Below are 13,529 nucleotides of genomic sequence, written 5' to 3' on the forward strand. Positions count from 1 at the left end.
CTTAGATGAAACTGTAAGTCATTATAAATGTTTTTTTAAGGCAATTACCCGTTATCCAAAAAAGCTGCTGACTTAGTATTATCTAACTGGCAGTTCCACCCAGAATTATTTTCTGCAAGTTATACCATGGGGAAAAACTTGGAGAAGGAGCTTACATTAGTTTTTCTGCGACATCTTGATAAGTTCAGGTATAAGGAAACCCTGAGTTCATTGAAAGCTTTCATTTCTTCTCCAAAACTTTCTCGTGGAAATTTCCTTAAGGCATACTGATACCGCTGTGCTGCCTCCTTCATCTTCCCTTTCTGCAGATCAAACCAGAGAACAATAATAATATTTCACTGCTAAAAGTGTTTTCATCTTTAAAATAAACTGGTAGTGCAGTGGGCATCATTAAAGACTAAAAAAAGTTTAGTACTTCACATATTTTATTAAGAATAATTTTTATGGGATAATATAGACTTGGAATTTCATGCAAATTGTTTGAGAAATATTTGCACATTTACTTTCAGGATCTATCTATAGGCAAGAGTCTGCTATGTGATATGATAGAGACCACAAAGACTTTTTTTTAAAAAAAAACTAATTGAATCTGAAACTGCATTCTTTATCTTATGAAACTGGGATGTTTAAAATATTTTTAAACAATATCCTATGTAAATGTGTAACATTTTACCAGTCAGTTTAAAAGTTATGCAGCTATTTCATTTTGGAAGCTAACTAGATTTCAACAACAACAATTGTTTACATCAGGTAAGGAAGCAAATAATATAGTTGATGAAACTTAACTACTGGTATATTTGCTTCACACCTGAACCACGGCAGTGCTTTGAATATTCTTTTAAAAACAAGTTATGCCTGTAATAAAGACAATTTTTCATTTACAGGTATTTTTCTGTTTTATTAAGATGTATATTGTAAAGAGAAAAAGGTTGTATTATACAAAACAGTATAATTCAGAGGCTTACAAAGCTATGAGTAAACTACATTGCTACATTGAATTATGCACGGATTTTATCAACTTGAGATGTTTCAGAAAGAAGTACAGAGTAGTAACTTTAGATAACATTTATGAAGTTAATTATTAAAGGATATCTGTCTATATACGTAAACCCACTGAAATAAAAATTAATTAACACTATAAGGTAGATTCACAAATGATATTTCTATAAAAAGAATGAAAAGGTAGGAGTGATCAGGTGCAATTCCATAAATCTCATTAAAATACAATCTTTCACTTGCATCTTAACTTTAACTTGAAAGTCATTTAATTAATTTCAACCTAAGTTATAATACTGATTTTTTTTTGTAACGAAGAGAAAGGCATCCAATATATTTTAACTACTAATATAACACTGCCTTACATCTGGAGAAAATTCAAATTTCTTCATCCAAGTAAACAACTTCTTCACATGTTTTGAAGAGTAAAGCATTTATGGAGGTATGTATTTATAAATGTCCTTAATAATACATTTCTCTATAAAGTGTCCACTGCACTGAGATAAGCTAAGCAAGAATCAATTAAATTGCGTGCACATTCATTTAAAATATAATTGGCAATGGTTGGGTAATTTCTAGTTGGAAAGCGTGTGAAGAAGCAATGGCGCTCCCTGCTGTCCCACTTGCAATACATTGCCTTATATTTGTGCTTCTCAACTTTGGCAATTTTACAAGATGTGTAGACTTCACAAACACAAACTATGCTGTCTGGAGAATTCTGAAGTTGAAGCCAATGCATCTTAAAGTTGGTTGAGAAACACTGCCTTTTACAGATACTGTCTTGACTTAAGACAAACCTTGCTGTGCATTGTTTTGAATGTGGAGAAAGGCCGCTTCACAGCACATTGGTGCATGTGCAGCATCACTTGGCAACTCCTTAAACCAACACCAACATTTCCTGGGATCATGTTGTAGTTGCAGAGGGCAGCTGCTGATGGCTGTTAGCTGTGAAGTACTTCCCCCCCCCTTTCTGTTTTGGTTTTATTCATCATACACAAAGGCCTGTGCAAACTATGGTTCTGGAACATTCTAAAGCTTAGCTTTATCACTATATCAGTCTTTAGCATTTCAATTTACTGAGCTGAGTTTCAAAGATTACTCCTTGGCCAGGGCTTTTAACTTCTTTTGGAAGTGTCGTAAAATGAGGAGAATGGACTGTATGTCTTTCCATCAGGGAGAATCCTATGCACCTTATCCTTAAAACACAGCTATCAGTTCCCTACGCCTGATTTAAAAATAAATGCTTTTAAGGCCTCAAGAGGCTTTTTTAGCCTTCATCATCAAACGGGCCTCATGTTCGGCCTCCCTTGTTACTCCTTTAAAGTCCCTTGTGCTGGTGCACCATCCAGGGAACTTGGCTGTCATAGCTCCATATCTAAAAATGAAATTGAGAGGAAAGGAGGGGCGAAATCACAGGGTCCAGTGTATCCCTCCACTTCTCACTACTCTGCTTAGGTTGCCCTCTTCTTCTTTTCCCTTTGGAGAATAAGCACAACCTCCCTTAATCACTTCTTAATCTTTAATTTAAAAGATACTGAATGGTTTCCGTTTATGAAGTATTCATCTTCTAGTTCTCAAAAGTCTTTCCAAAATTGCTAGGACCTACGGCAACTTACTTCTCTGAGAGCTGCTGACCATGAAAATTGTTCTCTTGGTTAATTACTTCAGTATGTCACACCAGAGAACTTTGTGCTCTGCAGACCAGTGAACCTTACATTATTTCACACAAGGAAAGTTATACACATGCCAGAAAACTCAGCACTTTTTTTTGTCACGAAGACCTCAAAGCTCCATGCCTTTCATGGTGGGAATTGGCTTACTTCATAGCTCATCAGAGTCTAAAGGGCTGCTTTTATGTCTGCTGTCACTGCCAAAGGATACCCAATCAGGACACTCATGGACTGTTCCCAGCTCCAATCCACCCAGTATTACTGCTTGGATGTTGCTGACTGGCCTCATGTAGCTTTTCACAAGGCAGTCCACTGTTCTATGTTAACGGAGACCATCACTCTACAATATGCTTTCTATTCTCTAATATGTGTCATGTAGAGAGTCATAAAGAATAATGAGAGTTCAGTTTTCTATAACTGCAATTCCTTTAAGTAATCATCTGCACATTCAAGCACCCCTCCCTTTGAGCCTCTTATCGCATCAAGCTCCTTAACCCTACTCTCTGAAGGGGCATCCGTAATAGGAAGGAATAGCCCAACCAAATGACCAACTTTAGAATGTTCCAGAGCTGTATAGCCTTCACGGGCACAAATCTGTGAATCTGAATATCCTGGTTAGAAGTACATAACTAGTCATTGTTATTTCTCCTATGTAAGATTACACGGGATTTACGATTACCTATATTATTTCTTCATGTGATTTTCACTGTCATTAGAGAAACCTTACTAGAATCAGGATTACACTGTATTATATTCGTGCACAGTTCATGTATGAGTACAGAAATCAACATTTAAACATTAGTTGCAACAACCATTACCTTGCTTACACCTTTATATTTGAAATGAAGTTATTTTATTTATCTTTTTCCTGCAGCCAAGACTAATATTATTAATATTACAAATAAAAGCAAATATACTGCTGTACAAAGCCCCTCTGCACGTAATGGTAGTTTAGCAATCCATAACTATGGATTTTTTACCGGTACATATTACCTTTTCACTCATTCATTCAGGTCTCAATTACCCCAAGTATCCACCTACTTTATACATGATGTTTCCTTCTTCAATTAACTTCTGTAGAAGGATAATCAGAATATCAGGTTTTGAAGTAGCCATAGCCCATGCTGCATTTCCTGAAATAAGTAAAATTAACTCTTAGATGCATTCTAAGAACTCTTTCAAATGATTGACTACTCCTATATTTATGTAACTCAACAGTGCCTCTTAGTTGACACTATCAGGAGTGCTCCCTCTCCATTTTAATCCAAACTTTACAGCATAATGGTTTGTCTGACTAGAACAAACCAGCTCTTTTGCAAATGAAGAATGCAATTAAGAAGGCAATCTTAGCTTTTAGGCTGTTGTTGAATTTTCAGGCTAAATCCTGACATGAAAAAGGGATGTTGCTTGCAAGTAGATCAACTATTTTAACAAAGTGGCTGGCTATTCATGATCCAAGAGTCCCATAAAAAGTGGGATGCTTTAATCTGTCTTCCAATAATCTCAAGAGGCCTTGCTGCTGTCAAGCCTATATCTTTGAAATGAATTCTGCAGCCTCTGAAACTCAAGGTGCTATAGAACAGTTTCCCTGTACTGGATTATATTAGCATGCCTTGCTGTTTTTTGGAATTCGATGTATACTACAGCTATCTCTTCAAATCTGAGCATTTGGATGTATTGTTTAAAAGAACACATCCTAGGATTTTCACAGGTCTTACTAAGCCTATTTGTTGAGGGCTGAAAAAGAAAACCCAAACTTTTTTTTTGTTTTGGCACTTGGACTGAAGAGAGCGGCTCTTGGCTTACAAGTACCTAATTACATTTGCCACTTTAGCACTTGTGGAAGTGTGGAAATACCTTTCCTGAACCAGAGTTCTTCCCAAGAAGAAATGGACCCTATCTCACTGTTCTGGATAGTGGGAATCAAAAGCAGCTCAGGAGAATTGCAATCTGCAAAGAAACAAAGCCATTCCACCCTGGAGATACTATGGAGGTCCTCACCCAGAGTCACGAGGAAGTCAAGGTCTCAGTGAAAAGACCCAAGGTGAAGGTAAACCCAAGCAAGTCGGATGCCTTGTCTAGGAATCGTCTGCCTCCTTGTTCGTCCCAGTGATTAAGGACATTAACAATACAAGATTGTCTGAGTTAATCAAATCAGGTTAGACTGATTTGTTTTTATTGCTCTGTTCCTGAATGCTTTGAGTCCTTTGTTGAAGTGGGCAGTCTACAAGTAACTGTAGAAATAACTTAATAAATTCACTCTGAAGTAGGAGTACTTCCCCAAAGGAGCAGGTCCAGAACTTTTAGACAAATGATTTCTGTTGGATTGTCATGTCTAATCCTACCTGCACGAGGAAAACCTGGACCAATCATCCAGGCCATTCTAGGTTAGATTACTGCAATATGCTTTACTTGGGGCTATATTTTAAAACTATTTGATAGTGACAATTAATAAAAAATGCACAGCCCACTCAGGGTGCAGTCTCTGGAAATGTCCAGCGTAGCTATTCAGGGCACTGTAATAATAATAATATAATAATAACTTTATTGTCATTGTATGTGTATACACAGTATATCCATACAATGAAATTCACTTAACACCCAAAGACCAGGTCCAACAGACATAACATCCCCCCACCTACCACAAATTCCCCACCCCTAAACCACCCAAACATCCACACAACAGACAAAGTAATGCTGTCCGACAGCTCACTGATGGTGGCCCTTTAGTTCATTGTTGAATGCAATTATAGCTCTAGGATAAAAACTATTCAGAAAACGTGTGGTCCGAGTTTTAATTGTTCTGTATCTTCTGCCAGAAAGCAACAGTCCAAAAAGTATTGATAGCCAGTGGACTTTTGGTTAGAATTTCTATAACTAGCCATTACTTTTAAAATTCTACATGATTCTACATAACCTAGATATGCTTAGAACGGAAGACAAACACTCTATCCAGGATATATAAATATCACAGATATTTATGGGCGGAGGGCTTTGTCTCTCTCTATATGCTCCATCCTGAAAGAACAGCCTTCCCTGATAGCTTTCACAGAAGAACATTCAGAGTGCAATGTTGCCAGGCATTACCATGGGAGGGATCTTAATATAATTTTAATGAAAATATTTATTTTGTATTAGTGTTAATGAGTTATGCACCACTGAAAGTCCACGTGGAGTTGGCAGCCTAGAAATATTGTAATAAACTTAGCAATGTGGAATAACCTATTTCTGTCTTGTTCTTGGATGACTCCATTCTTTCTAATCTTATTTTGTTTCTATTATAGCTGCTAATTTTTCATGATTTCATATCTTGTTACATGATCATGTAACAAGATATGTAACCTTGGGGGGGTCTACGCTCTAAAAAATAGACAGACATGAAATTTTATATGAATTAACTGAACTATTAATCTGATTATTCTTTATGTGTTTAATAATTCTACCTTATTTGGTCACATTTGTAATTACAATTCAGCATTAAGTTTGAAGGTACCTGGGAGTTAATGCCCAAACTTTGGATACTTACAGGCTAAGAATTTAACTTAAAATAGATAACATCTGAATTGCTAGAAATCTCCGTTTATTTAGGATAGGCATAATATTAGTACTAAAATTGTATTTATAAAAGTCTGGTGCAAATAGTTTGGGTTTTGAAACATTCCTAAACAGAACCATTTTATTTTCTCAACACCTTTCACTGACCTAGCTTGGCTCCTTTTCGAAGCAGGGTGACTACCACTGATGTATTTCGACATCCAATGGCTCTGTCCAGTGGGCGCATTCCACTATTATCAACATGCTCAATTATGGCTCCCTTCTCCACTAAATACTGCACCTGTAAACAATAAAAATATAAAGCAATAAAGCTTTTTAAAAAATCAACAACATTACTTTGTGGTAACTGGTGCAACCACTCAATCCTCAGTTTGAAACAATACAACCGGGAACAGTTATTTCATGTATTTGTTTTGTACATCAATTCCCTATTACTATAGTAGGATTATTTGATCAATAAAGTGCTCCACAGCTGTTTTTCCAGGAAGCAGAATCTTGAAAGGAATGTTTAATTAATATTTCTTAATGTATTCCATCAAGCTTCAAGAAACCTTTGGCATAACTTGATTTGTAAATTAAAATATTTTCTACCGGCAGACATCATATTTAAAAAACACCAGGTACTTAACCATTTATATTACAAATATCCAGACTTTAATCATAAAATACCCTAAGCATTTTTTTATACTTTTATACTTGGCTAATTCAGAACACAGTGGCCTGAACAATTGTGCTCAAGCCTAGACTTGCACCTGTGTCATCTCTTCTGCAGAAGCTGCGGGTACAATTCACAGTGCTGGTTATCACCTTTAAAGCCCTACATGGCTTAGGGCCAGGTTATTTGAAGGTCCACGTCTCCCCTATTATATCCACCCACCCCCACCCGCATGGGAAGGCAGGGAATACCAATGGTTTCATCAATTAGGGATTGTCATCTAGTGGAACCACGGAAAAAGGGTCTTCTCAGTGATGGCCACTTTGTTATGGAACATCATTTCCCCCTACCCCCGAGATACGGTTGGTCCCCACCTTGCTCCTTTTCCAAAAGGCCATAAAAACATTGCTTTGTTAGTAGGCCTGGGGACAACAGAGGGAAATGGAGCTAATTAAGTGGTTAATCTAATTGTGTTGTTCTGCCACGAGGAGTGGCGGTAGGGTTTTTTATTATATGATGGATCTTTTAAATTTTTAAATGTTGTAAGCCATCTGGAGTCACCTATATGTGCGCTGGCCAGCTATATAAATTTGTTAAGATGAATAAATAGTTCTGCAGCTAGACTGTTGTTACAGGCATCCATGTTATACGAAAGTGTACAATCTACAAATATATAAAGTACGAACTACAAAAATTAATACTAAAGCTATACTCAAGGACTTTGAGGCATCTTTTTGCATCTCATCTACTGAAATCACAATAAACAATGCAATTTTGATGTTAGGCAGTAGGAAAAAAAACAGGTTATGTTGTTATTCCTTTCAGTATTTTGATCTGATGGTGTGACACAGCATTGAAGGTATTTGAATTGAGAATCAGATGAGCAAAATACATGCATTTCTAAATTACTCAACATTAAATAGCAGTTATATTTTTTTAAAAAAATCTGTTAAATGTATTTCCTGTACCTACAAAAAAAGCAGTATGAATTTACTTAAATGGTATCCAAATGGAGAAGATACCAATAGTTTTACTTGATTTCAGATAGTGAAATTGACAGAGAAGATAAAATGCATTTTGGCTTACAATATCTGAGTCTCCATAGAATGCTGCTAGATCCAAAGGTGTCCTTCCATTCTTGTCTGTTTGTCCTATTTTGGCATCTTTTTCAACCAAATATTGGACCACACTCTTATGTCCTTTGAGGCAAGCCCAGCTTAACGCTGTCAGGCCTTCCTTGTCCACTAATGAAATATCAGCACCTACATGCAAAAAAAAAAAAAAGAGTGAAAAAATGTTTTTTTGATTAAGCTGATTTTCATATATGGTATTTTTCATTTAATTGCTTGACTTTCCCTAGAAAGCTCACAACACACACTGTTTAATTTCAACTGGAGTTTTGGTCTTTGCCTGAATTCATAAAAGTCAATCTATGTTCAGAAATAAAGCAATAATAAATACTATGTATATTAGAATAACTGGAAAAATAAGGGAAAAAAGTTTTGGAGAAGCTATTCATTGTACCTTTAGAGACTAGAAATTCAACAGTGCTCAGATGTCCTTCACAAGATGCCACCATGAGTGGTGTTCTACTTTGCCTGTCACTTAAATTTATATCAGCACCATGTTCCAATAGAAGCTTTGCTATCTGGAAAAATGAAAAAAGCCTCATTAGCCCTGCTGCAAAATTACAATCATTGAAAACAAAAGAAAAGATGTCCTTCACATGAATATCTGAACCAATATAAACTCTGGCTAGCTGACTGAAACAAATTTAAACCACAAAAATTAAATTTCTCCTAACCATACTAGACCAGAGGGTAGTAGGGAGTTTCCAGAAGTAAAGATGTGACCCAGACATTATTTGAGATGTCTCAGAAATAATTATCTGGCAAAACAGCCCTATTTTGGGACAAGCCACCTCAAGGATACACATCAAAGGATTTATTACCAGAACCACCCGTCTGCAACTGAGAACACTGAGAGTTTATGCACCAGAGAGAAATTCCTTGTGTGCCCGATCATGCTTAGCCAATAAAGAATTCTCTCCTCTCCTCTCCTCTCCTCTCCCCTCTCTCTTTGCTAAATCAATTAGTTTTACACATTTGTAGTTATATCTAAACAAAGCCATGGCTTTCGTTAATTCATCAGATTTCCTTTTGATTTCCAAAATGGCTACTCTGAGTTGACATTATGAATCTTTCCTTCATTCCCATCAATGAAACTGTTTTATGCATAATGGTATAGCCCCACCTGCCAGTGCCCCTGACGCACGGCACAGAAAAGCGGAGGTATCCCTCTCTTATTAGGTCTTGTAACTAGAGCCCCGTGTTCAAGTAACAGCTCACATGCTTCCAGTTTTCCTCTCCCAGCAGCAGCAGTCAATGCTAAAAATTAAAGAAAAAGAAAAAGAAAGTACTAAATAGGTTTTAAAGGGGACCAGAAACTTTAAAGAAAAACCATAAGAACATTCTATGTATTAAGGCTACATAGAGCATATAATTAAATAATCACTAAAAGGGAACTTCCCTATACCCTCAGATTTTAACTTTCATTTTAATTATAGAGAGGAAAATAATTCAGTTTGTTTGTATTAAAAATCAGAACTCTTGTCCGTATTTTAATAGGGTTATTTGACTCTACCTAAATTTAAAAATATGCTTGAACTTTTATCTAAAATACTAGTGTATAAGGAAATACACTTAAAAATTTTAAAAACATGTCATTTGGCATTGGGAATAACTCTTACTTATTTTAGAATTGTGCTGACCCAAGCAGTCTGACAGTTGTATTTATACTTTCTAGCTGATCACTATGGGTAGTGTAAGGCAAGGCTAGCCACCGTGGTAAAAAGAGAATGCAGAGCAGACCTGTCTTCTATCTCAGTATTGCTCATAGCTCTAAGGTCACTTAAGATACAAAAACAATGAATCTCAAGTATACCATATTGGGAAAAAAGCAAGGCCGAAGATTAGTTTGCACTGGGCTTAAACAAACAAGTTCCTCTGGGGGAAAAAAAAACTATGCTCAGGAATGCTAACCATTCTAGTTGAAAAACCCCATCTCTAATCTGTCCGATGAATTCTGACTTTAGGAAAAGAAGTTTAAATGAAAATCTAAACAAGAAGCTGATGCTAAATGGAAAATATGAGAGCGACCCATTAGACCAGAGGAATGCTGCCACAAATGTTGAAAAAAGTTGGGGTGAAGGAAAGGACATTTTTCAGTTAAATGATTCGAACAGCTGAAAGCTGCTGTACTCAATATAAACTGTCTCATTCGCTTTACTGTATCTCACATGGCATTTCAAATAATCTCCGTTTCACAAATGTTGGCTTTTGTGCACATCTACCTTCTGACACAGTGGAGCAAAACTTATTGGAATTTAATTTCTAGCATACATCTTTTCTGGCAAAATAGGACAGTAGCTTTTGCACTATTGAATCAGGCCATGACTGATTCATGTCAGTGTTTTCCATCCTGACCCCAGAATTTCAGGCAGATGTATTTTTTTGTCCAACCCGAGATAGAATTCGCAATCTTCTGCATAGGCTTCATTGAACATTGAGCACTTCTCCATTCTCAGATACTGGTCTAGTGTTGTACATTACATAATTAGACAGACCCACTGAAAAAAGAAAAGGATCATTCCTTAATCAAAAAAAAATCATACAAACCACCTTGTTGCTAGTATCCTTACGATTTATATTGATATTGTTTCCTGATTGCTTATTTGTAACCTATGACTATCATTAAGTGTTGTACCTTATGATTCTTGATGAACGTATCTTTTATTTTATGTACACTGAGAGCATATGCACCAAGACAAATTCCTTGTGTGTCCAATCACACTTGGCCAATAAAAATTCTATTCTATTGTATTCAAAGAAATGGAAATTAATGCTTTGAGCCTCACAATACATGGGGACAATCAGAAATACTAATTAGAATTAAACATTAAAATGATAAGCTGCATTAACTTCATTTACTTAAGTACACTTTCATTGCACACTTTCCACAAAGAAATGAGGAGAGGCTTTGACAAAAGAAGCAAGCAAACTTTAAAATAAACGAGCACTGCCATGACAAAAAAAATGTGAATTTTTAAGTCTAACATTGCTTCACAAAAGGTAACAGCCTTAAAAAGTTCAGTTCCTTATTCATGCTTATCATGAGTATTAATACCATGACATAGTCACCCTGACACTATCATTGCTATCTCTGGGTAAACACCACAAACAATCACCAGATTTTCAACCAGTGAATTAAGCTTGGTAATTGTGTCTCCCCCCTCACCCCAAATTGGTAAGCATTGCTCTAAATCTACACATTTCACTCAGCTTTTACAATATACCATTGTTTGGAAAGGTTTTTTAAAAAAACTTTTAGCACATATACCTGTTTCTCCCCATAAAGTATCTGTTTCATTGATGTCAATTTTAGGCTCCTTGTCAATTCTTATCAAAAAGCGAATGACCTAAGAGAAGAAAAATGAAAAGAGAGGAAGGGAGGAGAAACAGTTGATGAAGTCCATCAAATCACGAATTTGCTCAACTGTTGCACTTCATTACTATGAATGCTTTTGTAAACACTGAGTTTCAATTAAAGGACACATTATACATAGATTATAATTATAACTGAATTAACTTTTGAGTTTAAATGGACTCCAGAGGATGGTAGAGGACAGGAAGGCCTGGAGGAACACTGTCCATGGGGTCACGATGGGTCGGACACGACTTCACAACTAACAACAACAACACTGAATTAACTTAACAGCAAAGCTGACACAGATGTAGCTTGTGAATAAAGCAGGTCTTTTTGCCTTTTAGCTTTGAAAAGTTCTAAATTAAAACTCCCCAGTATTCATCAACTAGTTCAGCGGTTCTCAACCTTCACCATGGACCGCCTTTAAATACCTTTTCTGGCCACGAACCATGACCTCGGACCCCCAAGACTTAACTCAAGATTTAAATTGTAACATTTCTCCCAAGTCTTCGTGGACCCCCTGTGATGACATTGGGGTTCCCCAGGAGTCCTCAGACCACAGATTGAGAACTAGTGAACCAGATTACCATCAGGAGTGGCCAATAGATTGTCTCAGAAGACAATGTGCCTATTATTGGTATCTTATTCCCTGCAATGTGCAGCTATAGGAGTAAACTTATTTTTCATTAAAGTGGCAATAAGTCCCAACAGACTTTTGCATAAAAAGGTAAAAATCAAACAGTTCATGGGAAATGCTTAGATTATTCTGAGTATGATGCTCTTGAAGTCTGAAACCATTGTTAACATATAAATACAACCTTGAAAACATAACAGCTGTATTCAAAGTTGTTTGACTTGTGCTATTAATCAATATTCAATATAATTAAGGTTGAATTTCATATTGAAGACAATTGAATTGGGTTTGGATGGTTTTATGGAACTTTATGGAAAAGAAATTTGACTAAAGTTAAATGTACACAATACAAACCACAAGTGTGGTATATATGTTAGAGAACTGTAGCTGGGGAATTAAGAGATTCAAAATCTGGAAAATAAGTGGGTGATTTGAGTGAATGAGTAAGACTTATTAGAGAAAAAAAAAGCAAAGGTATAAACAAAGAACTCTGTTAAGTATTTCCACTTTCAAAGGTGAATCCCATATATAGACAATAGTGAAGGTTTAATAAGGCAGGTAACTTCCTCCATCCCCTGGATCAGAGGTTGCCACTTAGAAGGGCCAAAGAAACATGGCTTCTCATTACCCCCTGCTGTCAAGTGGCATCTCTCCAGACATTTGAATAGCCCTGATGATCAATGATTTGTGAAGACTTAGCTACTTCATCAAGCCAAACAGGCAGGGATGCTATTAGTATCTTTCTAGATGAGTAATGCCTCTTTTTAAAATGTTTGAATTCTTGTGTATGTATATACAGTTGTTTTATAATGTATGATCTTGGTTTTAATATTTGATCATGATATAATTATTTTAAACAAAATTTGTGAACTTGAATCCTACTCGGAATCAACTGAATGGAATGGAATCAACTGAATGGAACCATTAGCCCTGCAAGCAGCCAAATACATTCATTAACACAAATTAGTATCCTGTTTTCCTCCCTCCTCGCCCCCCACCCCCCTGTACATCTGGACTAAAAAGAGGAGAATACCTATGAAAGGACAGGCTGGTCTACAGCTGGATACTGTAACACAATTACTAGCCTCTTTATCATACCAACTAGAGGAGCAATATTAAGTGTATTGCCTTGGCCTCTGGGAGGAAACACAAAGAGCACAAAATTGTAGGCCTTCAGTGGTCTTCCATGAATTCACACCAATCGGTTATAGCCTATGCCCGTGATGGCAAACCTATGGCAGGCATGGCAGAGGTGGCATGCAGAGCCCTCTCTGTTGGCATGCGTGCCATTGCCAGCTGCTCTTCTGGTTTCCTGCATGTGCATGCGTGCCGGCCAGCTGATCTTTGTGTGTGCTGGAGCGCCGGAAACCCAAAGACCAGGTGGCCAACGCGCACATGCACACTGGCCAGCTGGTCTTTGGGTTTCCGGGACTCTCGCACGCGCGAAGATCAGCTGGCTAGCATGCATGTGCCGTACCGGAAACCCGAAAAGCAGCTGACGATGGTGCGCATGCCCACAGAAAAGGCTCTGTGT

At 36.9% G+C, this 13,529-nt stretch overlaps 2 protein-coding genes across 3 annotated transcripts in view; one reads left to right on the top strand and one right to left on the bottom strand.

Moving 5' to 3' along the window:
• Positions 1-6,443, top strand: part of WDSUB1 (WD repeat, sterile alpha motif and U-box domain containing 1) — a 36,289-nt gene extending 29,846 nt beyond the window's left edge. The window contains exon 12 of the mRNA XM_070940892.1: positions 6,373-6,443. The gene's annotated coding sequence lies outside the window, so the exon portion shown is untranslated. The remainder of the gene's footprint in view (positions 1-6,372) is intronic.
• Positions 1-13,529, bottom strand: part of TANC1 (tetratricopeptide repeat, ankyrin repeat and coiled-coil containing 1) — a 157,760-nt gene that overhangs the window by 4,848 nt on the left and 139,383 nt on the right. For both annotated transcript variants that reach the window (XM_070940590.1, XM_070940503.1), the window contains 7 exons: positions 11,275-11,353; positions 9,130-9,263; positions 8,401-8,524; positions 7,963-8,138; positions 6,369-6,501; positions 3,708-3,799; positions 156-302 (listed from right to left, as the gene is read on the bottom strand). In XM_070940590.1, the coding sequence (XP_070796691.1) occupies positions 156-302; positions 3,708-3,799; positions 6,369-6,501; positions 7,963-8,138; positions 8,401-8,524; positions 9,130-9,263; positions 11,275-11,353 (885 nt within the window). The remainder of the gene's footprint in view (positions 1-155; positions 303-3,707; positions 3,800-6,368; positions 6,502-7,962; positions 8,139-8,400; positions 8,525-9,129; positions 9,264-11,274; positions 11,354-13,529) is intronic.

This window comes from Pituophis catenifer, unplaced genomic scaffold, assembly GCF_029215685.1.
Source record: "Pituophis catenifer annectens isolate HBS135680 unplaced genomic scaffold, rPitCat1.0.hap2 SCAF_1, whole genome shotgun sequence".
In the NCBI taxonomy this organism is placed as follows: Eukaryota; Metazoa; Chordata; class Lepidosauria; order Squamata; family Colubridae; genus Pituophis; species Pituophis catenifer.